The 26,958-nt window shown below is 31.2% G+C and overlaps 1 protein-coding gene across 1 annotated transcript; it reads left to right on the top strand.

The window, feature by feature from the left end:
- The first annotated feature begins 5,199 nt into the window (after positions 1-5,199).
- On the top strand, positions 5,200-26,708 carry LOC113377997 (serine/arginine repetitive matrix protein 5-like). Its single transcript, XM_026618483.1, has 9 exons — positions 5,200-5,370; positions 16,482-16,721; positions 19,981-21,593; positions 21,668-21,842; positions 21,981-22,088; positions 22,150-22,326; positions 22,400-22,567; positions 25,957-26,113; positions 26,250-26,708. Exons 1-9 carry the CDS (start codon positions 5,368-5,370, stop codon positions 26,459-26,461), a joined length of 2,853 nt encoding a protein of 950 aa, XP_026474268.1. The 5' UTR covers positions 5,200-5,367; the 3' UTR covers positions 26,462-26,708.
- The last annotated feature ends 250 nt before the right edge of the window (positions 26,709-26,958 follow it).

Here is a 26,958-nt window from a genome sequence, read left to right as displayed (position 1 = left end):
CTTTTGTGGGCATTGCTGCAATATCACAATTGGTAGAGTAAAGCGTTCAAAAATGAATATTAACTATATTTCAGATATGGGTGTTCCAGACGCACGGTTAAGCGCGCTGCCTTGGTGGACAGGGTCGTAAATTTAAATCACCGCTCCACTGATATCATGCAGTAGCGATGTCCATTTTCACTTGAAAATATAGATGAAAAATATGTTTCCAATTGAAAATAGCCCATTTCGGGCACTGCGGTGAGAAATGGTAATGGGAAATCTTTTACACTATTTTTTTTATTTGAGTTGGAGTTTAACTCGTCTCACATATATGTCCTAGAGCCTATTATTATTACATCTCCAGATAGTTAGGACAATCGATGGATTTATTCTGAAAATAACAAAAGGTTTGTCAATTTATTATTATTAGTCAAAATGTGTTTGTTTTATAATTTTTCTCAAATTCTCTTCATATATAGATATAATTCTATTCACAATTTTGTGTGACAACACCTTTATCTGATGAAAGATAAAAGCTATCACTTGTTTAATTATACCTATAAATTAAAGATTTTTATAACATGTTCTTATAAATTGTTTAAGTGTCGTTAAAAAATATAATGACTCTTAAACAAATTACAAGTGATTTATGAATCATACTTAATACATTTAAAAATGAGTTATTAAGTCTATTTATAACTATATAGAAATATTAATAATATTTCTTATCAATTCTAAGATAAAAGTTGCATTGCGTTATGATGAATTAAAGGCTAAAAATATTGACCTTTTTTTCATTTTATTTAAGTAATTTTCAAGTATTTAAGTTTTTAAAAAATTCAATAATTTATAGAAAATACATTTTAATTATCGATTTTTTTCATTTCATTTCATTTTCATTTTATTTAAATAATTTTCATTTTAAAAATGCAATCATTCATAGAAAATACATTTTAATTATCGTTTTTTAACTTTTTTTAATGGAATTTTTATTTTTATGAACAGATTTTCTGTGGATTTAAAATTTCAATAATTTATTAATATTCATTTTTATGTATCAATTATCTGTATATCGGACTCAATACCGCCCTGGTATAATACCGACTAAAACATCCGCTTTGCCCTTGCCCCTGGTCCCCACGGGAACCGCCGTTAGGCATTACTTCGTGGGGGGAGGATCTAGAATGTTGTCATTTTTAACTTGATTTTATACTCATCTTTTAAATGTGTGTGTGTCTATGTACATTTGTGCGTATACAATTTTTCATCGACAATTTCGAAAACACGGATCAACCGGATTTGTGATTCAAAAGACATTCGATTCCTTTTGATGAGGAGACGTGCTTTTTAGTTTTTGGCAAAAGCAGGTCCAGCCGTTTTGAAGATACGGGGCAAAAAGTGCCAAAAATGTTAATTCAGTTTTTGAGAGAACGGAGCGTCCAATTTCAATAATTCAAAAAATATTTTACTGTATTGACAAAATGAAGGGTTGATTGATTTTTTGGAAAGGCAGGTCTATCGGTTTTGGAGGTCGAGTGAAAAAAGTAAAAGGAAATGGCATTTGGTGGTCAAAAATGACCATTACACATATGCACATCAAATTATCAGATATTTTATAGAGATTTCAATAATGTGTATGCATTTTGTTTAATGGTTCTGTACTAATGTTCATCAGTTATACTGCGATGCGGCGCTTACGCGCTTCGACATTTCTTTTCTAAAACAGTCACGTAGCACGATTGCTTTAAAAAAAGTTCAAAATTTTCAAAATATTTCATATTATAAAAAAAACAATTTTTTCAAAAAAGTAAGTTTTTTTCAAAAATTTCAAAAGTTCAAAAAATCTCATTTTCAAAAACAAAATTAGTACGGGAAGTTTCTGCAAATTGCCTTAAGGCGCGATGCCATGCACCACTAGTTTATTGGTTAAGTCGATTATTTACACACATCGGAAAATACATGCAACTTGCCTTAAGGCATAATACCACTTACGCCTAGTTCATTAACTACTAACAAACTATGAACTGTTGTCAGCGCCTGTCTACTTGCATGTGTCTACATCTAAACCGTTAACGAGTTTTTTTTTGCAACCGTCTCCGCTAAATATCAAACATCGCTTTCTGATGTGTTTTTTTCGTTTTCGCATTCGTTATTGTTTTTTGCGGACGAAAGTCGTAATATTTATTGTCGATTATAAAACGGCCATCGGCAGCATTTGGGGTCCATTTGCGGCTCTGATGGTCGACTGACCAATCAATGACCAAACGATTCGTTAATATTATTGTATTATATTGTCAAAAACGCAAAAGGCAAAAGAACAAAAAGCATTCGATCGGAATAGCAAGAATACCTTGGATGTGTCGCTAAGAACCTGTTTTGTAAACACTGAGGGACAGGGCTGGCCATCTGTAAACTCGAAGTTTGTCTAAAGTCGAACTATTTTCTGTGAACTCAATGTTTGAATTAATTTCTATTTTTTCTTTGGTTGATGAAAAATTTTAATTAAATTTTAACTATTTTTTGTATACTCCAATTTTGCATTAATTTTGATCTCTGGTTTAGTTGATGAAAAATTGCATTAAACTCAAACTATTTTCTGCTAAATCAAAGTTTGCACCAAATCCTACTTCTAATTTAAATTAAAAATTATTTATGGGAAAATAGTCTTTCGAAATGTACGACTGCAATATTTGTTAAAATAAAAAATCTCACCATAATTTAAAAAATATTAAGAACTAGACGCAGACACACTCCATTTGAATTAACATCAAATGTTCAATAAATATACAAGATTAATGTTAAAAATATGAATAAATAGGACTTGTTGCTAGTATCTATGAATATACGTGTATATGTACAATATATGTTTGTTCATATGTATGTATTTTATATATGTAGATGTGTGCATTTATGTGTATGTATGCCTAAATTGCAATAAATTATATTACCTGTATTAGGATACTATAAAATTAACTATATTATATAACAAATGATAGTTTGCCTTAAGGCAGGCCCATGATGGGACATCACCACAAATCAATGATTTTCTTTCTCAAATCAATGATTTTCTTGTTTGTTTGTCCCATTACCATTTCACTAATATCATTCGCTTTTTATACAATTTTAAGCATTTTTCTTTACAAATTTTTGCTTCCATGTTTCTTAGTCCTGTGTTTCGGCATTCCGTTCCCTAAATTTTTTCCCACGTAAGTCATCAATCATCTGCACTCTTTTTCTTTCCAATTTTCTTTTAGTCTATTTTATCTTCGTGTACGAACCACTTTTACTGCAGATCGGATCCAATCTAGTTTCCTACCCTTTTTAGGATTGTATTTAGTATGGTTCTTTCTTCTACCACCTCCTCAACACTTTTTCATTTGATATCTCATCTGCCTACTGTATTTTTTTCATTTGACTCTAGGACCATATTTCAAAAAGTCTCTAGATTCTTTTTTCGTTTTTTCTTAGAGTCCATGTCTCTGATCCGTAAAGGGTGAGGCTCAGCTCGTCAGTAGCTTTCTCTTTTTTGTGAACGCGCTTCTGCTCTTTCTATCCTTGTTCTGATCTCTCTCGTGCAGTATCCATCTTTGATCAGGATTCCTGCCAAATATTTGAAATGATTCTCGTTTTTCAACTTTTAATTTTCTACTCTTATCCTTAGTGGTTCAACCTTCAAATATTTGAAATGAATATGTTTTTTTTCTCAATAAATTTTTTATCGAAGTGGCTTTGTAGTAAACGGTTGTCCAACCTGTATGTAATAAATTTATTACTACAATCTCTGTAATAATGGTGAATTTTTCTTTGATTCACCAATACCGGGTATGTTTACTTTAGTCACTACTAATTGATTCCAGACAGTTTCGGACATGAAACTTCTGAATTTAAACAAAAGCTAAATTGGTTTTGTGCTAGTTATGGGCCGATTCTGTCGCAACAGACCAATGTTATGGCAAGGCCAGGTTACGCTTTATTATGCTACTGAATCATTCTGAATACTGTCAAAATGTCATGTATTTGCTGTGCGTTCAGGAGTTTTACACATAAACTGCAACGTCACTTGTATGTTCTGAAGCTGGGTCAGAAAGACCCTGTTATCTAAAATCGTTTTTTTGACATTTGTGCGGTTTCTAGGTTAGGTTTTCTATCTGGCAACCTGAGGAAAACGCCTGACTGCACAGCAACCACATGGCTTTTGTCAATATTTAGAACGGATTAGTATGGAAGGTCTCCATAACATAGCCTTGCCATAACATTGGTCTGTTGTGCGACAGATTCGGTCCATTACACCATATATTACCGAAAACCTTCACTTAAATTACTACTATTTGATATTAGAGTAAATACAAAATAAGGACCTTTTTTAAACTAGGACCAAAACTTGTGCTTGCAAGACCAAGGCTTTACAACTTACGCCACGTACATCCCAAAAACTTCAAATAGACGTATCTATCATTGTAAAAACCCAATGTAAGGATATTTAAAAAAACAATGAATTTCTTATTTCATCGAATTAGTATGAAAAGTTCTTCATAACATAGCCTTGTCATAACATTGGTCTGTTGTACGACAGAATCGGCCAATTACACCATTATTCCCGAAAATCTCTACATAAATTACTACTATTTGATACTATTGAGCATACAAAATAAGGACCTTTATAAAACTAGTATCAAAACTAGTGCATGCCAGACCAAGGCTTTACAACTTACGCCACGTACACCCCAAAAACTCCGTATAGATATATCTATCATTGTAAAAACTCAATCTAAGAATATTTCGAAAAACAATGAATCTCTTATTTCATCGAATTAGTATGAAAAATTCTTCATAACATAGCCTTGTCATAACATTGGTCTGTTGTGCGGCAGAATCGGCTCATTACACCATATATTCCCGAAGACCTTCACATAAATTACTACTATTTGATATTAGGGTGCATATAAAATAAGGACCTTTTTTAAACTAGGACCAAAACTTGTGCTTGCAAGACCAAGGCTTTACAACTTACGCCACGTACATCCCAAAAACTCCAAATAGATGTATCCATTGTAAAAACCCAATGTAAGTATATTTGTAAAAACAATGAATTTCTTCCTAATCAGTAATGAGTACGATGATGTTTTGATCGAATGTTTGTACAACCTTTGACTGTGTTGTCCAGTTGGAAATCGCATCAGCTACATCGAACACATCGGGTCAGTCGATGAACGGTAATGTGTTAGTGATGATATACGAAAATATGTTAGAAATTAGATTCTAGTGCACTAAATTATTATTGATTCACTAAATTTAAGTTTTATGTTATGTGCAGTGAGTGATTTAGCGATTTTTGTGGTTGAATAGTTCAAATAAAAACTCATGGTTTACATGTGATCGCTAAATATGGTAAGTGGAGGATAACTGACCAAAATAATACATAGACATTACTTTGTTTGCGTACTAATTTTTTGGTTTTCCTGATAAACTTAGCCTGTAGGAAAATTGAGCCACCACATGTCCAATGCAGTTATCAAAAAAAAAAAATATTTGATTGCATCTTGATTGCTGTTTTTAAAGAAAAAAAAGTAATCCAAATACGATTCGTATAAGTTTATGCATAAGTACCATTTTTTATAAATATATCAAATGGCAAAAACAATTATATTCTTTAAGCCCTAGGGATGTATATAATTTTGATTCAGTTTGTTTTTCTGGATAGTTAATTTAGTTTATGATTTCATTTCAATCAATTTTGCTCTGATAAACTATGCCTGATAAATTTTGAAAAAAATCTCCTCCAAATAGTTATTAGTTTCCATGTTTTATTCCAACTTTTCCAAGTTTATGTACAAATCCTAATTTTTAGGCAGTACTTAGAATGTCTAAATCTGATGCCAACTTTTTATGGTTTCTTGGTTCTTTGCATAGATAAATAAGTTGGTTGTTTGATCATCAATAATTAGAATATAGTGTTTTATAAGCTAATTAACAATTTAGCAATTAACAAGTATATATTTTATAAATTATGTAGTGCACTTTTTACTATGTCGTACATAGTTGTACGTAGTTTGTTTTTCTGGCTAATTAATATTATTTATGATTTCCATTCAATCAATTTTGCTCTGATAAACTAAGCCTAAAAGTCACGAATCATTTTATGAACGAATTTGGAAAAAAATCTCCTCCAAATAGTTACAATTTTAATTACACGTTTTATTCCAACTTTTCCAAGTTTATGTACAAATCCTAATTTTTAGGCATTACTTTGAATGCCTGAAACGGATGCCAACTTGTCATGGTTTCCTGATTAAACAACCAATAATAATTAAAATTTCATGAATAATCAGAATATACAGAGTTCTATAAGCTATTTTAATAATTTTGTAGATATTCTTAATCTCAAGTATATTTTTTGTCATGTAATTTCTTCACTTCTTACTATGTCGTACATAGTACGTAGTTTGTTTTTCTGGTTAGTTGATATTATTTGTAATTTCGATTAAATTTTGCTCTGATGAACTAAGACTCAAAGAAAATTAAACCACAAATTATTTTATGCACTATTTTGAAAAAAATCTCCTCCAAATAGTTACCAAGTTCATTCTATGTTATATTCAAAGTTTTCCAAGTTTATGTACAAATCTCAATTTTTTGGCAGTACTTAGAATGTCTAAATCGGATGAACACATAAACCAACTTTTATGGTTTTTTGGTTGTTTATTCTAGAAAAATTAGACTATATAATGTTCTATAAGCTATTATATCAATTTTGTCAACTTTCTTAACAAGTATATTTTTTGTGATGTAATTTATATAGTGTACTTTTTACTATGCCGTACATAGTACGTAGTTTGTTTTTCTGGTTAGTTAATATTATTTATGATTTCAATTCGAGCAATTTTACTCTGATAAACTGAGCCTCCAAGTCACGAGTTGTTCTATGAACTAATTTTGAAAAAAATCTCCAAATAATTACCAAGTTTGTTCCCAATTTTTTGGCAATACTTAGAATGTCTAAATTGGATGCCAACTGTTTATGGTTTCTTGGTTGTTTGTTCATGAATAATTAGAATATGTAGTGTTCTATAAGCTATTATATCAATTTTGTAAACTTTCTTAACTACAAGTATACTTTTTGTGATGTAATTTATATAGTGCACTCTTTACTATGTCGTACATAGTACGTAGTTTGTTTTTTTCTGGTTAGTTAATATTATTTGTGATTTCAATTCAATCAATTTTGCTCTGATAAACTAAAGAGAACTAAAGAATTAAGCAACGAAAAATATTATGCACTAACTTTCAAAATAAAATCACTTCCAATTTACTTCTATAAGTTATTATAACCCATTTAAAGACTTGTTTAACTACTTGGTGTAATTTATTAATTATCTACTGTGGTGCACTTTGTACATAGTTATACGTGATTTAAGTTTTCCTGGATAGTTAATTTTATTTATGATTTCAATTAAATTAATTTTGCTTTTATAAACTGAGCCTCCAAAAAAAATAAGTCCCGTAATATCTTTTTTTTCATTATTATTATTTTTTTATTGACTTTGTAGATATATACATTAGCCATTTTTAATAACAATAATTATTCTGTACAGTTATTATGCAATATTTATAATTTTGTGTTGCTAGATTTAATAAAATTATACAGGGCTCCATATGTTTTTGTATTTACCGACAATAATGTAAAATTAGTTAGAAGAGAGATTTTCAATCTTATTATCTCCTACCAAAATTCCAGTCTATTCTTTTCCCATCTTTTGCATTCCATGATGACATTTATTTAATTTCAATCCAACAAATCAAATGACAATTCTATGCCAGTGTCAGGACTCGAACTGAGTATCCCTGGCATGTAATTGGGCATACTACTGTCTGAGCTATTCTTGCCACACGAAATATCTTATGCACTATTTTTAAAAAAATCATCCAAATAGGTACAATTTTTTAACTTCTCTTAGGGTAAGTTAAGGTAATCGCAAAAAAATCTGAAATGAAAATTTACTACGTTTACTACTTACTTATTAAATACTTTACGTTTTAGAGATTTCTGAACATTTTGGCATACTTTAGAAAAAATTGATGTATGTGTATGTGTGTGCGTGGGTGTGTGTGTGTGCGGATACAAATTTTCGTCGACGATTTCGGGAACACGATTCAACCGATATCAATTATTCAAATAAACATTCGATTCGTATTGATAAGGAGACGTGCTGATTAGTTTTTGGCGAAGGCAGGTCTAGCCGTTTCGAAGATACGGGTCAAAAAGTGCAAAAAACGGTAACTCGGTTTTTAAGAGAACGGAGCGTCCGATTTGAATAATTCAAAAAACATTTTATTTGTATTGATATAATGAAGAACTGGTAAGGCAGGTCTAGCGGTTTCAGAGATGCGGTTTGAACTAAATTGTTTTATGCAATTTTTTTCTGATATTATCGTGGCGATTAACGTGTTAAACATCTGAATATTTCTCCAGATATCAAAACTCATTGCGTAAACTTATTTATATGTATAAATATATAAATTATTAATTTCTATAATTAACATTATATGCGTAAATATATAAAATAATGATATTTGCATAAATAACATAAGAATAAATAACGTATATAAATGAAAATGTAAAATTAACATTTTACTCAATGATATCTTATCTAGATTAAAACTGTTTTTGAGAAATATTTAATTGTGTGGCTGTTGTTCCATAGTCAGAGCTTTGGTCGTGCAACTACAGCTTCCAGATTATATACCTGACTTGGTCAACTTGATATCAAGCAGTAGTGGTATCAGTTTTCACTTGAAAATATAGGTTTGGATTTGATATAAAACGAAAATAGTATTTCTGGGCACTGCTGCAAAATATTATAACATACTTCTATTAGAAGTGTCTAATGTTATTCTCGTCACAAATAGAATTTATTTCTGAGATAATAATAATCTGCTCCATTCGACAATGTCAATAGTAATTTGTATTTATTTAACTAATTGTAATAATTTATTAGAGTTTGAATTTATAAAATAAACTTTTTGAGAAATAATTAGGTTAAAATTCTTCGTCCTTTTTAAAAGTATCGATTAATCTTATTGTTTACACTTTTCGAGAGTTTATACAACTTGCCAAGGTAAAATGCCACTTACACCTAGTTTATAATTTTATTTCCAAAATTTACTATAGGAAGCTAACATATTTTTATCATGTTTTAAAATAATAATAATAATAATGGGTAGTACTGCCCTAGGGGCAGTTCATGAGCTGAGTTAAACTCCGACTCGATCCAGGGAAGAATGGTGTGAGAGATTTCTCATATTTTCAATTAAAAATGTGTTAGAATGATTTATCACTACTGCATGATATCAGGTTATCCAGAGCGGGGGTTTAAATTCACGGCCTTGTTTTTAAACCATCTGAACTTTTTTGCATACCTTAGAAAAAATGTGTGTGTGTGCGTGCGGGCATGTATGTGTATGTATGTATGTGGGGATACTATTTTTCGTTCGCGATTTTGAGAACACGGATCAACCGATTTTAATGATTCAAAAAACATTAGATTCGTATTAATAAGGAGACGAGCTGATCTGTTTTTGGCACAGGCATGACTAGCCGTTCCGAAGATACGGGGCAAAAAGTGCCGAAAACGGTAACTCAGTGTTTAAGAGAATGGAGCGTCCGATTTTAATAATTCAAAATTCATTTTCCTTGTATTGACAAGATGAAGAACTGATTAAATTTTCGGGAAGGCAGGTCTAGTGGTCTCGGAGACCCAATGGAAAATGTAAACAAAAATGCCATTTTGCGGTCAAAAAAGATCATTAGACATAGGCACATTAGTTCTATTCTATACATATACTTCATTCTATTCATTAGTTTAAAATCTATTTTCTCTAAGGTTTTTAAAAAAATTGAAGCTTTTTTTAAAAATTTAAATTTTTGGTACGCAATGTTCCAGCAATTTGCCTGCAGGTACGATGCCATGCTCCACTAGTTTTAGTATTAAATCATAATTTTTAAAATAAAGTATCATACGTATTATTAAAAAAAAGAACATGTAAAATTTATATACAAAACCTATCCTAATCAACGTGGAACCATTTCTGTCAATTTCTGTTACATGTAGACAATTATGAAATGACTTTTAGATGTTCTTGATTTTTTAATGTAAGTTTACAAAATTATTGATAACAACCAGCACGATATTATTATCTTCAATGATTTGAACTCTCTGTACAGTTTGTGTGGCGTAGTTTCTCAGAATTATGTTGTAAAACATCATCTTCAAACCGCAAATAAACAAACTACATTATTATTGTTTGAATGACCGCAGATTTTTCAAGCAAAAACTTCCATTCATAAATGTTAATGATATACCGGAAGAGAAGTAATAGTAATAATTGTTGAGGATCTTGTGATTGACATTTGGCCATATTTACACAAGATTAGGAGTTCAAATCCCGCATTCCGTGCAACTTGATATCAAGCAGAAGTAATATATATTTTTATCTACACTGCACGACAAAATTGGCACTTTTATTTTTTTCCTCGAACTTTTTTTTAAAAATCTACTTAAAATTGCAGGCTGATTTCAAATATACCTTCCGCGTTTTTGTAACAGCTCCAGTTTTTGAGTTTTAGGGGATTACCCCAATTAGTCATTTCGGCTATGATTATTGCAGTTTAACGAATAAATGAGAGTTTTATCTGCTGTTTTTGGTATGGATTGGACTCTAAGACGTTGTGTGCATAATTCTGATAGTTTTTGTTACATCTGTAATTAATAAGTTTTTGACAAATATTGGAAGCCTATGTATATATGTATACATCATGTAGATGACACTCTTCTTGCAGACTGAGTCCAATCCAGTTTCCTTTTCTTCTCAAGATCGTGCTCAGTAGAGAATCTACTTTGGAAATATGAGTAATAATCAACATTGCAAACAATAATCTTACTGCTAAATTCTTTTTTTCAAAAAAATATATTTGGAACTTGTTATTATATATCTTATAATTTTTTCTACATCACTTACATCACGTTTCCAAAACATAGAACAAATATTCTTTTGACTATGACGTAATAACTAATTACGACGGTCATAATTAATTATTTGAATAAATTCTCAGAAAATCTTTTAAATCATGTATTACATGTATTTATTTATAGGATCGAGTTTTGATTAAATACTAGTTTATGGTATAATCACTAGTGATTATAATTAAATCAGTGACTAACGAGAATTAGAATATAGGAGATTATATAAGAAAGCTTGATTTCTGCTAAAACCTTTTACTTATAGTTCTAAACATGACACCAAATTTAGCTATTTTAAAAATATCCATTTTTTATAAATGTATTTTGTATATTTTAGTTTTTCAATTGTAGTAATTTTTTACACCTGTCTTGAAATGGACAGCAAGTAAAAGTGTAGAAGCAAAAAAATGACTTTAAAAATACAACATTTTCCTACCATTTCATGATTTTCTTTTTTGATCTCTCCCTAATAGTGTTGTGGCGTAGTTGTCTGGCACATGGATTTGAATGATCTTCGAGGCAGCTTTTGTAATTGTCTGAATTTATTTTTTATTCTTCCCCTGGTAGTGTTGTGGCGTAGTTGTCTGTCAGATCCTCAGTGGGTGTGGATGATCCTCGAGGCGGCTTTTGTATCTACCTGAAGCCGTTTTCGAGAAAACTTCGACGAAAGGTCAAAAATCATAAAAGACATAAAATCACCAAATCGTTTTTTGCGAAAACATTAACTTGTGCTTCGGGAAGTTAAAAATACTGATTATATGATTATCTGTCTTCTGTAATTTTACAAGGAAATCATGTACGGAAACGGTTGTAGTACGAATTTGTTTTCGAATAAATTTTCTTAATCTGCTTAATCAATTTTTTTGCCTAAAATCTTTACAATTACGTTAATGAAACCCTGATTAAATCTTACATATTTCATTAAAACGTAAAAATTTATTGTGTGTAGTACATAAATATGTTAATAATACTACTCGTATTCCGTTAATTTATGAATGAAGAAACAATTATTCATTTGTCTGGAATTATTCCATGGAATTTGTAAAGCAAAAGGCGTCGCATGGGTCTTAAAATAGATTTCAATTATATTGAGGTACAGTTAATCTCGCATATATTTCATATTATTTAAATTTATTTGATTATAAAAAAGAACCAAATATTAATTCTGATTTGATGAGTTCATGACCATCAATGGCGATAAAATTAATTGGCTATGACTTGTTTTAACTTGTGATTAGTAAAATGTAAAATTTCTTCGCAAATACTGAATTATTTCTAAATATGAGGGACACAAATGACAAATTATCATTTTTGCATTCTTTAATTATAAATTCATTTCAAAATGTCATATATATGTTTTTTATATACATATATAAAATTATTCTATACAGATGCATGAATGAAAACTCTTCCTACACGGTTATTCGAATTTTAATAAATCTTTTTCATGTTTGTTAAGAGAAATTCAAGAAAATTGGAAAATAGTAAAAAGAATTTAAATGATTATAAAAATATGCTAATATTGTAGAAAAAAAAATGCGCATAAGGTTCACACGCAATTAAAGTAAAACTTATTTGCTACTGTACAAGATGGCATTTAAGTAAAAATAAAAACATTATATAACAATTTTGAATAATGTATTAGCAATATGGTAACACTATAGTGATGCACATATTAATTATTGTCAACCATTATGCACATTTATATAATGATAAATTATAAATTATATATTTATAATAGCATTAAAATATGTATAATATTTAAAAAAAATAATGTAATTAAAGTCATACTTCAAATATGACATGATCGGTTTGTCATTGTAATTAGCATTTAAAAATGAACCTTCATTAGAGAAATGAAGTAATTGCTGGTTAATAAATTCTATAATATTCGCACAGTGGATTATGTTAAACAACATCTGAACAAATATTGTTTTTATGTAATTGTGTTTGAAGAACTTCATGTAATTAAAATTAACATACATTCATTGCCTGATGATATTTTTTTTACCCTTTCGCTGACGATATAATCTCATTCTTTGTAATATCTGTTTTGCCTAAAAGTATTTTTCATTTGAATAACTTCAAAGATTTATACAAACTACGAATAATATAGAAATTATTTCAATAAACTTATGTTTCATACACGACGCAAATGCTGCATTTGTTTTATTACTTTCATTATAATTATTTACGGGAGACAGGGTAAAATATTCTTCTGATAAGGCATTTTTCATTAAATCAAGATTTGTACTACGGTGTAACTTTGAAATGTTTATTTATCTATGCCGATTTCCTTGTTAATATCAGTACGCATACAACGTTGATGCCGGTACGCATACAACGACAGATCTCTATTCACATACGCGACGACTAATCACAATCGACCCGTATAGAAATGATATCATCGAGAACTAATAACGAATCTTTGGCATTCGACCTTTATCTTATCTTATCTGCGGTTACGTACTTCCGTTACATTTGTACGAATTTACCCTAGTCGCGCCTAAAGAAGTTGTACTTAAAAAAAACGAAATTTTTGAAAAAATGTTGGATGCCGGACTAAAGAACTTTTGCTGTAGTATAATATTTATATTAAACGTCGACTCGGTAGCGTTATTTCCCGCCGTCCACCGTAAAATTGTTAAAACAATTCCGATGCGTTCGAAATAACCGCAATAATAAAATTTCTATGAAACGAATGACAAAGGCCGTCTTCTGCCTTCTGGCTTCTTCTAAATGCTAAACCAAGAATTATTGTTAGTATTATTGTTTCGCAGTTTCAGTTTCATTCACAATGCGGTCGATGAATAATAAAACGACTAATTAGTACCTTTTCTTCGATAAATAAATAGTCAATTGGTTAACATAGCATTTTATACGTATTTGAGTTTTTTTCGCAGTTTACATTAGACTATGCTAACTAGTAGTAGTCGGATAAATTAGGACTGTGTGAATTTGTGGTCATACAATAAATGGTTGAGGAATAACAGTCGTGTTTTTTTAGTGATAGATCATAAAACTTAAATCAAGTTTGTTTAACGACACACATATACTGAAATAAATTTAATATGGTGATTGTTTAGTTAAAAAAATATGTTTATTTTTTAACTTTTTATATTAATTTATTTTAAATCTTCATAACACTGCCATTTTTATGGCTTAACACGTTAATTGCTATATCAGTCTTATGGGTCTGACCTTAAGGAATTTAAGATGAACCGTGTCACTCATATATGTCTGAGAGAAAATATTTTAATATAGGGCCATATTAGTCATAAATGTGTGACATAGTGTTTTTCCAGAAATTTTGGCCAAATTGTTTTTTTCATTGATACGCATAAGTTTCCTTGATACATTTCTAACTAAATTATCTATTAAAGTTACTATGGCTCAGGTGCATATGGCTATTTTTATGGCTTAACACATTGATTGTCATGTCAGTCATATGTGGCTGACGATAAGAAGTTTAACATAAGCCATGTCAGGCATATATGTCTGACAAATGCAACTACAATACATCGAGAAAATTCATTATAATATGGCCATGTCAGTCATATATGAGTGATAGAAAATAGTATTTTTCCAGGGATTTTAGAAAAAAAAATTTTTTGATACATTTTTAACTAAATTATCTAATAAAATTACCAATACCCATGTGATTAGTTGAGGTTACTGGACAAAAAAATAATATGTATAAAATATAATATAAGTGGTGTATGGCATCGTGCTTTAAGGCAAATTGCTGAAACTTCCCGTACCACAATGAAATATTCCAAGAATATAAATTAGTAAAACAAAAGTATTTTTTGAAATTTTAAACCAAAAGCAATCATTTTGTTAACACAAGCAAAAACCTATTTAAACCATTCTAATCGAATGCTTATTTTTATCAAAAACTGGCATTATTTGCATATTTAGCTCCGTATCTCAGAAATGGCTAGTCCTGCTTTTGCAAAAATCTAATCAACCCTTCTTCACATCATTACGAATTGAATATTTTTGGATCATTCAAATCGGATACTCCATTCTCTCAAAAAAAAACGATTTATATTTTCTGCACTCTTTACTCCGTATCTCCGAAACGGCTGGACCTGCTTTTGCCAAAAACTAATCAGCAAATCTCCCTATCAATAGGAGTTGAATATTTGTCCGAAAACGTGGACGAAAAATTGTATCCATACATAAATACACACACATCCGTGAAGATATGCAAAAATTTTCAATTTCGTTTTTTGGACGATTACAAGAACTTACCCTACGGGAAGTTAATAAAACTAGTGAAATAAATGCAAATAATAATAAAATAAAAAAAAAGTTGAATGTGAATTCATTAATTCCAAATGATATATATAGTGAAAAACTTTGATCTCGACCTTAGTTTATGCTGTACGTTAGTTTTTTTGTTAGCTTACAGTAAAAGTTTACGTTTTTGCTAAAAAAAATTGCTAAAAAATATTGCTACTTTTATATTTCCTCCATTAAGTCGTAAATCATTTGATACCAAAATTGAAAATAGTATGTGTACCTATGTGAATGTGCTTAATTTGATCTTTTGTCGATGGTTTTCCGAAATAGACTCAATTCAGCTTTTTCAAGACATTTCATAAAACTCGATAAGGACTCGCGTTGAAGTACCAGAAAAGTGCAAAAATTTCTATACACATTTTCGCAAAAAACTAATTTTGAAAGTTAACCTGACAGGCAAATTTAGCCTGGCAGATCTTTACCAAAACTCGATTCCATCAGATATCTATCGAGCAGTTTTAGAATCTTTGTCTCTTGTCAATGATCTATATATTTTCTTTTTTACATTGTTTTTTTTATTATATGTTGTTTTTATTCTAACCGAAAACAGGTCCAGAAGTGCAAGAGCATCATTTGCTTTCTCAACCTATTTGTTTCCTTACTTATAAACTTATGGGCCGATTCTGCCGCATAACAGACCAATAACATTAATGCAATAACATTAATGTTATGGCAAGGCCATGTTACACTCCAACTTACATACATTATGCTACTAAATCATACTGAATACTGTCAAAATATCATGTATTTGCTGTGCATTCAGGCAGTTTTACACATAAAATGCAACGTCACTCGTATATTATGAACCTGAGTCAGAAAAACCCTGTTATCTGAGATCTTTTTTTGATATTTTTGCGGTTTCTAGGTTAGGTTTTCTATCTGACAACCTGAAAAAAACGCCTGACTTCAGAGCAGTCACATGGCTCTTGACAATAGTTAGTATGGAAAGTTCTTCAAAACATAGCCTTGCCATAACATTGATCTGTTATGCGGCAGAATCGATTCATTAAACTTTATTTTTATAAATTAGCTTACGAGCTTTCTCTAATACTTCATCATTTTATTTTTCATATTGGCGTTAACGATATTTGGCCAAAATTATCTCTCAAAGTAATTTGTTTCCCAAAGTCTTCAAATCTCTCATACTAAAATGTTTTATTTATATTTTTTCAGGCAATCAAAACACTCCTAGCAGTGTATATAACATGCATCCTGACGACTGTACAGTCTGCCATCGTGAATATTCCACGGTCGCCCTGTCCAGGAGTGTTCTCTTATAACACTAGCAGTTTGACCAGCAGCAACTCACAGACACCAGACCGATGGCTTGGAGAGATTCTGGTTAAAGCTGACACTACGCTGTCAGGATTTTGGATCGATGTGGAGTTGGATAAACCTGCACATCTGCTGGGGGTAAGTTAAATAAATTTAGTCAGATAATTCTATTAATTATTTTTTTATTACGTACTGATATTTCTGAAATTTTTGTAAGAAAAATTGTGATTAAATTACTGAACCTAACAAATAACTTCAATAATTACTGTACAAAATACATAATTATGAAGAATTATCATATAATAAATATTAGTTCCTTGAGTTATATGACAAATAAATTATGTAATCATAATCTGGTCGAAATTTGTCGAAAACAAATTAACAATAAGTGGTATACGAGGTGTGTTCAAAAAGCAATGTGAACATTCCAGGAAATGTACATTCGGTTATCGAATTTTTGTTATCGTTGTTCTGGTGCAAATATTCCGAATATATATTTAATATATAGAAATATTTTTTATAGATTCATTTAAATAGCATATTTAGTACATTTATTATTTAGACGGATATAAAGGTAGGCTTTTTTATTGCTAATAATAAGTTCTCTGTGTACGATAATATATGTTCACCCTTTTATCTGACGATGAGCACATGTGGTAAAGCAATTCCATGTTTGATCCAACCTCGGCCAGCTTGGTACCAAGCAGTATGATACCAGATTTTCTCTTGAAACTATGGATCTCAAATATGATTTCAAGTGAAAATATCATTTCGGGGGTATTGCTGCAACATGCGAACATAACTATAAGATTTAGGTATAGGTCCAATATAACCGCCACACAAAAAACGAGGTTAACCACTGGGTTGCCTTTCGTGAATTAGTAGAGGTTAGGTCTTCCAACAAATAATTTATAGGACAATTAGTGCTGAGTAGATTCTTATTGCTGTTAAATAAATAAAAACAATATTTTATGTCAAAAATAAACTAAGTACACTGTACTGTAATGTACTTAATACCGCACATACGAAAATGTTAAAGTATGCTATACACTTCACACTGTGCAAAAAGAAACAATAAATGTATGCTATATACTTTTTGAATCTAACTTTTTATGTTAGAGCCAGCTGTGGTCTTGTAGTAACTTGGATTAAAACCATCAATCTTCGTTTCCATACCAACCTTGCAGCCAGCTTGATATCATGCAGTAGTGATATCAGATTTTTACTTGCGTTTATAGATTTTAAATATAATATATCAAAGTACAAATAGTGGGATGCCTTTAATTGAAAACTATTACAAAATGTCTCCATAATATATAGATTGTAATTCTAGAAGTTAAAATGATACTGCGCAAAAAACGATAGGAAAAAAAATTGTTTTTTTATTATAATCAAAATGAATAAAACTATCAAACAAATTAAAATTTAAATTTCGCCTTTCGCCGGATAAATAAAAAAAACATAATTTTGAATCTATCAGAATTTTTTTTAAATCTTTTATTTTTTTCTGTTGTTCTCATAACAACTTTATCAGCTTTTGTGCTTGAACTTTTCCTACTATGCTAATTTTTATTGGCAACCCAACGGTTAACTTTCCTATATTTGATAGATTTTTATTATTAGAATTTATCTAATACTGCTCAAATAATTCTAGTTTGATGCGGCAATGTCCAAAAATAACTGTTTTTGCTCAGAAACATACTTTTGACCAATATTTTGAAGTAAAAATGTATATATATCTACTGCTTGATTATAATCATTTTCAATACAACTTTATTCAATATTATTAACATTTCGTAGGGTAAGTTATAGTAATCGCAAAAGAATCAAAAATCAAATTTTTTATATATCTTCACGTTCCAAAGGTTTCTGAACATTTTGGCATACCTTATAATTAGAAAAAATTGATGTATGTGTGTGCGCGTGTGTGTATGCGGATACAAATTTTTGTCGACGATTTTGGGAACACGGATCAACCGATTTGAATAATTCGAAAAACATTCGATTTGTATTGATGAGGAGGCGTGTTGATTAGTTTTTGGCAAAGGCAGGTCTAGCCGTTCCGAAGATACGGGGCGAAAATAGCCAAAAATGGTAATTCAATTTTTGGAAGAACGGAGCGTCCGATTTGAATAATTAAAAAAACATATTATTTCTATTGACTAAATGAACAACTGACGAGAAGGCAGATTTCCAATCCAATAGAAAAAGTTTAAAATTCTTAAAAATCTTTTTTTTTTTTAAGTTTTAAAAAAAGAGTTTTTTTTTAATTTAATTTTTGGGACGGAAAGTTCCAGCAATTTGTCTTAAGGCCCGATGCCATGCACCACTAGTTTGTTCCAGAATCGTTTTGTGATTGTTTGATAATTGAAAGCGTTTATTTACTGCTAAATTTATATGCCAATTAAGTCCTACAATCTGCTTAATTTTTGGGCTTGTATACATTCTGGCAAATAATATAGATGAAGTCCTCTTCCAGTGTATTCAAGTATTTGCAGCAATTACTTGCTACTATAAATATTCTATGAAAATGTATAAATAAAATAATGATAACATATATTATAATAATAATACCGAAGTTGTTTTCGATGAGTTGGCATATAAATGTATTTCTATTGCAACTAGAAACTAAATCTGTCTGCTATTCCTGTCAAGCATTTGATTTACCACGACATTAAAATTAAGATAAAATATGCTTTTTGGTGCATAAGTTTTTTTTAATTAATTTTTTTGTTGCTTTTTATGTTTAAATTTAAATATTCATAAGCGATATAATTAGCATTAATAATTAAGTCTTCTCGATACACTGGTATATTGTGCCATAAAATTATGCATATCTGTACCAATATATTTTCATATATTGGCATATATTTTCTTAAATGCTAAAAGTATATACTTAAAATAATACAAACAATTGTTTATTTTTACTATTTCAAAGTTTTTATTATTATTAAGTTATTTTAGAATTATACTAATAATGTGTTTAATTAAAATTCAATAAATTTTCATTTTATCTCATAGCTATATATGAAATTATTTTTATAAATGAATTCTGTCATTCTCAGGAATTTTATGACGTCTTTTATTTATCAATTTTCTTTATAAAATTTTGAATAAGCATCGAAGTGGTCTGTGTATACATGTTAAAAGTCAAAAAAGTCGCCAAGGTCGGCGAGATAATTAAAACTATATAATACATAAATCTTTTTTTTTCGATTCCTGATACCAATATGCATGCGATGTAAAATAACAATGATGTCAATGTAAATAACTATAGATTATACCAATTATTTATTTGCAGTAATAAATGAGGAAATGGATTATTTTAATATTATTGTGATAATGTATAAGTGAACTTCAAAATCTAATAAAGGAATCGTTTTTTTCTTTCTGTCAGAATTATCTTGCTGAAGTAACCAGCAATGATAACCGCGAATTTAAAATCCAAGATCTCGACAGACGTTTAGCTAAAGGATCCATCACCCCAGTAAAGATCTACGTCAAATATGATGTATCTTCTCTCCCTCCACCTGCGGTCCGTGTCATCCGCCTTAATGGTCGTCAGATCTGCCCACCTGATCATGAAGAAGAACTAGATGTCGAACCTGTCAGGACTCCTAGCTATGTAGATCCTAACTATTCAGCAAGGCCTCAGTCATCCACACACAGAACTCAAAATGTTTATGAGGAACCTATTTTGTCAAACAGACCTCAGACTAGCAGTACACATACGAATCAAAATAGTTACGATCAGCAAAATCGTCCCCAAACTTCTACACATAAGACGCAAAATGTGTACCAAGCCAACAAAGGATATGATCAAACCGGTACTCGTGGGACTTCTGCCGTTCAGACTAGCAATCAACAAAATAGCAGCCAATCATCAAAAAAGAATCAAAACACCAGAGTTACTTCCTATGACGATTTAAACACCTCTTCAAATCAAGGTACTTCGACCCAAAGCAATCATAAGAATACACAAAACACATTCCAAAATTCAGGGTCAGCTATACGTGGAACATCGAGTCAAACGCATCATCAGCCGATTCAGCCAAGCATTACTTCTCAGAAACAAGGTATATCGCAATCATCAAATGAAGATACAAGTACTCGCGGCACTATGAAGGTTGTTAATAAGCCTCAAAGTCACCAGACAACATCACTATTGAAAGGTTCAACTAACCAACAAGGCTTCCATGCTAATAGCAGACCTTCAAACAATGCATACGACGAAGTAGGTATACGCGCTGGAGAACTACTTGCTCATGCACCTGTTGAAAAAAGTACATCTGCACCTTTACCGAGAACATTATCTACAATGTCTGTCAATAATCATAATTCTAGAACCACTCAAACTACTAGACAAGAATCTGGGCATAGAATCACACAGCCTACCAGGGCTACGTATCCTGATAAACACTCTGAAGAGAATACGTATGAAGATACTCGAAATACAAACAGGGACAGAACCCAAACTTCTTGGAATAAGGACACGATTGATCGCGGTACGCAAACCACTAGTTCACAATACGATTATGAATATTCTGGTTCTAGAGGCACCCAGACTCATAGAGGTGGTAATAGACAACCGGAACCTTCGTATGGAGATTCAAGAGATGATGTTTATTCAAGCGGTTCAAATCGTGACAGAACGCCTTCACGTGATCCTTATGATCAATATGAACGAGAAAAGGTTGGAATTAGGGGCTCCGAACCAGAATTCACTGATCCTAGACCTAACAATAGAGACCGCGATAGAAATACTGGATTCCGACAAGATCCTAACCGCAATTCTGATTTTGATATAGAGTCTCCTCATAGAGAAAATTCCGGCCAAGGCACGAGAGGTTCTAACAGGGATTGGGAGGATGAAAACAGCGGCCGCAGGGGTTCTCAACCACATAGAGGATCAGGGAGTAATAACTACGATAGAGATGAGACTACTATTTACACTTCGTTAGATAGTCATATACAAAGGCCTACGTATACGACAACTGAAAGATATCAAGGGTGAGAAAAAAAAACGTTGATAATCTTAAAATAGTCATAAATTTTAATAAACGGTAAATGTTTTTTTTAATTAGATATCCAATCACTCCACATCCAAGCAGCCAGAATCGACCTGGACACACTCCTCTTATCAATAGTAATATCAGACCATCAGAACCTTCTTCTTCTGACTATTATGAATGGGGTGTTAGGAGAACTTCTTCCAAACGAACACAATTGCCAGCACCTCAACCAAATACGGATAGACGGGTTAGATCCAATTTGAAATAATTACAATAAATAAATTAAGCTATTTGGTTCATCATAGAAATAGTCTAACGCAAGCAGGCATTTTTAGTTATAATGAGTTTAAATATTTTGTTTTTACGGTAACTAAAACATTTTTAGCCAGAACAGTGTGGAAAGGTCGCGATTCAACCAGTTGCCTTGATTTCTCGTGGAACTCCTACAAGATCGGGAGATTATCCATGGCATGCTGCTATTTACAGGCCTGAGGTAACAATATATAAATATTGGCTTTTGTTTAAAGCTTGATTGTTGAATATTTAATATCCAGGGGATAGACCTCAGATACATCTGCGGGGCAACTTTGGTATCTTTGTCTACTTTGGTGACAGCTGCACATTGCGTCACACGTCAGTCGACTGGACGGGCAGTCAAACCTGATAGTCTGGTGGTATATCTGGGCAAACACAGTTTGAGAAGATGGACTGGTAACGAACAAACAGCTACGGTAATAAAGCAATTAGATTTTTAATGTTATGTCTTCATAAAACAATTATCTAAATGTATACGATTGTTCTTAGGTTTCAGAGGTGATAGTTCATCCAGCCTATAATCACACAGCTTTTCAAGCTGACCTGGCTTTACTCAAGTTGTCGACACCAGTCACGTATAATGATTATGTAAGACCAGTTTGCTTGTGGGATAGAAGACGGAAATCTATAGAAAGTGTTGTGGCCAGAAGAGGCACGGTAAGAATTTATCTATAATTATAAAAATGGATGTATGTCTGCTTGTGTGTGTGTGTAATTGTTATGCATAAACTATACGTTCGATCGTCGTGAAAATTTGGTAAATTGTTAGGTAAATTCCCAAACAGATTTTCGGATATTTTGATTGAAGTCAAGTGGTAGGAGTTGGCCGCCCCGAAGCCCTGTTTATGTTTTTTGGTCAATTTTTATCTTATTTTTTTATAATGCGTATAGAAAAAACACAAATAACCCTCAATTTTCAACCTCCTACCACAAACCCCTATTTTGTAAAAATTATCATAGTGATAACATCTTTCCTGATTAATTGGTAATTGGTAGACTAGCAGACTGGTAAACTGGCGGACAGGTAAACAGATAAATACTAAATTAAGTAGATCGATATATATGTAGACAGATGAACAGGTTGACATGTAAATTGGTAGATATGTATACTGGTGGACAGGTAAATTGGTAGATATGTAAACTGGTGGACAGGTAAATTGTAGGATATGTAAAATGGTAGACAGGATAACTGGTAGATAGAAGAATATGTAAACAGACAAACAGGTTGGCAGGTTAATTGGTAGACATATAAAACGGGATGACTGGTAAATTGGTAAACAGGTAAATTGGTTGACAGATAAATTGGTAGGCAGGTAAAATAATGGATTGATAAACAGATTGATAGGTAAATTGCTAGACAGGTAAATTGGTAGACAAGTGAATTTTTAGACAAGTAAATTAATAAACAGGTAAATTGATAGATAGGTAAATTGATACACAGGTAAATTTGCGGACAGGTAAATTTGTGGACAGGTAAATTTTTGGACAGGTAAATTGTTGAACAGATAAATTGGTAAGCAAGTAATGGATTGATAAACAGGTTGATAGGTAAATTGGTAAACAGCTAAATTGGACTAGACTAATAAACAGGTTGACAGGTATATTTCTGGACAGATATATTGCTGGACACGTATATTAGTAGACAGGACAGGCAGACTGGAAGACAAGGAAACTTGTAGATTAAATGTTACAAATATGCATTTTTGTTCAATATTTAATTTAGTATTTGATATATTTTGCGCTTTGTTTTAACCAGAACCAGAGATTGTTAAACAATCAACTTCTGATATATAGTTTTTGAGAAAATTATTTTTCATATCGAATTGAGTATCTATACTTTAATCATCATAAAAGCCTTTTTTCGCAAATAATCCTTATAAAATTGGCGTGTAGCTTTTATTTTTCAACTAATTGTAAGTGCAATTCCCACATTAATAATATAAATAGCTTGATGTTTCGTAATTTAATGTCCATTATTTATATTAATATTTCCAATATTAAAAAGCCATTGTTTTCCTTAATATAGTGTATCGTATTTAAAATCAATGAGCATTTTAAAATGTAATAAATCTAGAATTAATTAACTTGGCGCGCGTGCAATAGAATTCAAACGCTAAGAATTATGAATCGAATAACTACGTCTTTTTAAGGCAAAACTACTATTGTAGATAATGACAATGACGCAATTTATTTAATTACTTATACGGTGTTATAATTACTGTGTACACGAGATTTATTTATTTATTATTATATTTCTTTATGCACGTTGGCCTGTAATAATTCTCTGGGAAAATTATACGTTTAACAAATGCATTAATCTTACGAAAATGGTAAAAAATTACAGATTTAACATTTTTGAGATGGAAAGATTTTAATATGTTTTGTATTTAGTTCAATTATATCAATTGTTTAAAATTAGCGAAATTCCGCAAAAATATTGTATAAAAGTTTTTACCATTAGCTAGTGAAATTTTTGCAAGAAAATCAAATAAAATTAGGACAGTGTTTTCGTCGAATATTAAAATAATATTCATTATTAATCAAATATCAATTTTAAATAAATTGATTTTAACTACAACATTTTAAATGTCTAAATGGTTCTGTAGAGCATGCTATCTCCACCTTTTCATTTTCTTTACGAAAGGCTTCATCAAAATTTATGAAATGATTAGGATTTTGGAATGAGGTTTTTAATATAATACATAAATAGTTACAATAATATTTTTTTTAATTTTTGCATTTCTATATTTTTTAAATGGAGAGCATGTTTAAGGTTTTGTATTGAAAAGTGTTCAAAATATTGTTATGGTCTTTGTTCTATCTGTTTGTCTGTCAATTACATTTATTATCTGTTGGTTTTTGATAAACTTATAGAGATGGATAGACGGACTAAAACATAAACTCATAACCTTTAATTTTCGACCCTACATCATAAAACTACTTCATTCATACTTTACAGACCGTAGTTTCACAGTACAAATAGATAACACGCTTTCGACGATTAAACAAGTGACGACGGGAGTACCGCAAGGTTCAATCCTTGGACTATCACTGTTTAACGTCTACATCCACGACATTTCCACTGATGTTAACACAACACTACTGACGTTTGCTGACAACACTGGCATTTTTAAATCAACTAGATCTCCTAGACTACTGATCACAAAAATACAGACACACACAGCAACGTAGACAGTAATGGGCCACGAAGTTAAAAGGTCCCATGATGTCAAATACCTTGATCTGACCTTGAACGATAGACTCAGCTTTACTAAACATACCAACATAAAAATCGGACAGGCTTATGAGATGATAATTTGCTGAGACCATTCTGAGACTCTCTTGAACTTCAACAGTTTGCTGAGCGTGAAGAACAAGCGGACACTTTACTTGACATTAATAAGACCGATACTGTTGTACGTCGCACCGGCGTGGAACGCAACAACAAAAACTAATCTACGAATTCTACAGACTGTACAAAACAAAGCTTTACGACTAGTACTCAACAAATAATGGGACCCATTGACCAGACACTATTACTCTACAAAATACATACATAAACAATGGTCCTCGACCAAATTAAAAAGCTCACTAGAAAATTTTACCTAAAATGTAAGGATCACTCGAACAACAACATCCAAGCCCTTGCCCTGGATAGTTTGGTATGGTAAGCACGCCATGCCAAACTATTTCCTGATTGACCCATTGCGGAAAAAAATATTTTGAATGCAACTTTGTATCAACCAAGTAGCATTTTACATTTTTTTCCTTCCTTATACGTTGTTAATTATTTTATTATACCTTATCATTATTGTTTTTTTTAACACAAATATGTAATTTTTTGGAAAACTCATACCACCACTGATTTAGGCTGGGATTTGAACCTGATACCTTGTAGTTGCTAGCCAAGGCCTCTTAAGCACTTGCACTCCCAACCTTTTATTATATCAAAGAAATATTTAAATGAATTTTTATTATATAAATTTGATTAAACAGTTAATCACTTATATTTGTTGTCATACTAATAATGCTAATTTTCATTTTAGGTGGTCGGCTGGGGCTACGATGAATACCAAGTGGTGACTGATGAGTTGATGCAAGCTCACATGCCAGTGGTTCCCAAACTGGACTGTATTCATTCGTATCCCACATTCTTCAGTCGTTTTGTTACAGATCTTACATATTGCGCAGGGTTCAGGAACGGTGAGTTGAATAACATTTTGTTTAATAACCTAACTAATTAAATATTGTCATTAATTTTTGGGTTATAAGAGTAAAAAAAAAGATTTTTAAAATAATTCCTGAATAGTAGTCACTTCACCTCTTCCCTTTGGCGTAGGTACAACAGCGTGTAACGGCGACAGTGGCGGCGGAATGGTATTTCTGGAAGAGTCTTTAGACCCTGAAGATGGTACTGATGGGGTCTGGAGGCTCAGGGGCGTAGTCTCCATCGGTGTATCAATCACTGAGAAGTTTGTATGCGATTATAACCACTATATCGTCTTTACGGACGTAGCCCAATTCTTGCCATGGTTGGAGAACAATATGTGATAGCAGGAGAGAAATGGTAATGTTTTTGGAATACTTTAATGGAACTTGGAATTCATTTTAGGGACGAAATATTTTTTGGGAATTTATTTGAACATAGACTGTTGAAACGAATAAGTTTTTTAATTATCGTCATACTTATTATTTAGTTTAGTTCAAGATGTGAAGTCTGAAGATTTATTCGTGCGGTGTTAACTAAAAATTGCTTGCCATTAGTAACTATTTTAGTATTTAGAAAATATTGTTTATGACTGTGCCAAATATAATTTACTGTTGAAATGATTCAGTTAGAAATGCATTTAGAATTATAAAGATGCAATTATGCTATTTTTTCAGATCAGAACAAAATATTGTGAATGTTGTTTAAGCAAAGTGCAATTACATTCAAACGTTTAGCAATATTTTTCATTCAAATAAAAAAGAATTTATTACTAGTAACACTTTTCATAACGAGTGCTTGTGTATGTGAATCTTGCTAAATATAAAGTAAATTTAAGTCT

Source organism: Ctenocephalides felis, unplaced genomic scaffold, assembly GCF_003426905.1.
Source record: "Ctenocephalides felis isolate EL2017-DRISC unplaced genomic scaffold, ASM342690v1 CF-g0.4_SCAFFOLD_01886, whole genome shotgun sequence".
Lineage (NCBI taxonomy): Eukaryota > Metazoa > Arthropoda > Insecta > Siphonaptera > Pulicidae > Ctenocephalides > Ctenocephalides felis.
The sequence above is the reverse complement of the archived record's forward strand: the minus strand, read 5'-3'. Positions and strand labels throughout refer to the sequence as shown.

Bases quoted from the DNA above. Each gene is read 5' to 3' on its own strand.
- LOC113377997 (XM_026618483.1), top strand. The intron at 22,089-22,149 runs GTAACAATATAT...TTTAATATCCAG, and splicing joins CTGCTATTTACAGGCCTGAG to GGGATAGACCTCAGATACAT. The intron at 22,327-22,399 runs GTAATAAAGCAA...GATTGTTCTTAG, and splicing joins GTAACGAACAAACAGCTACG to GTTTCAGAGGTGATAGTTCA.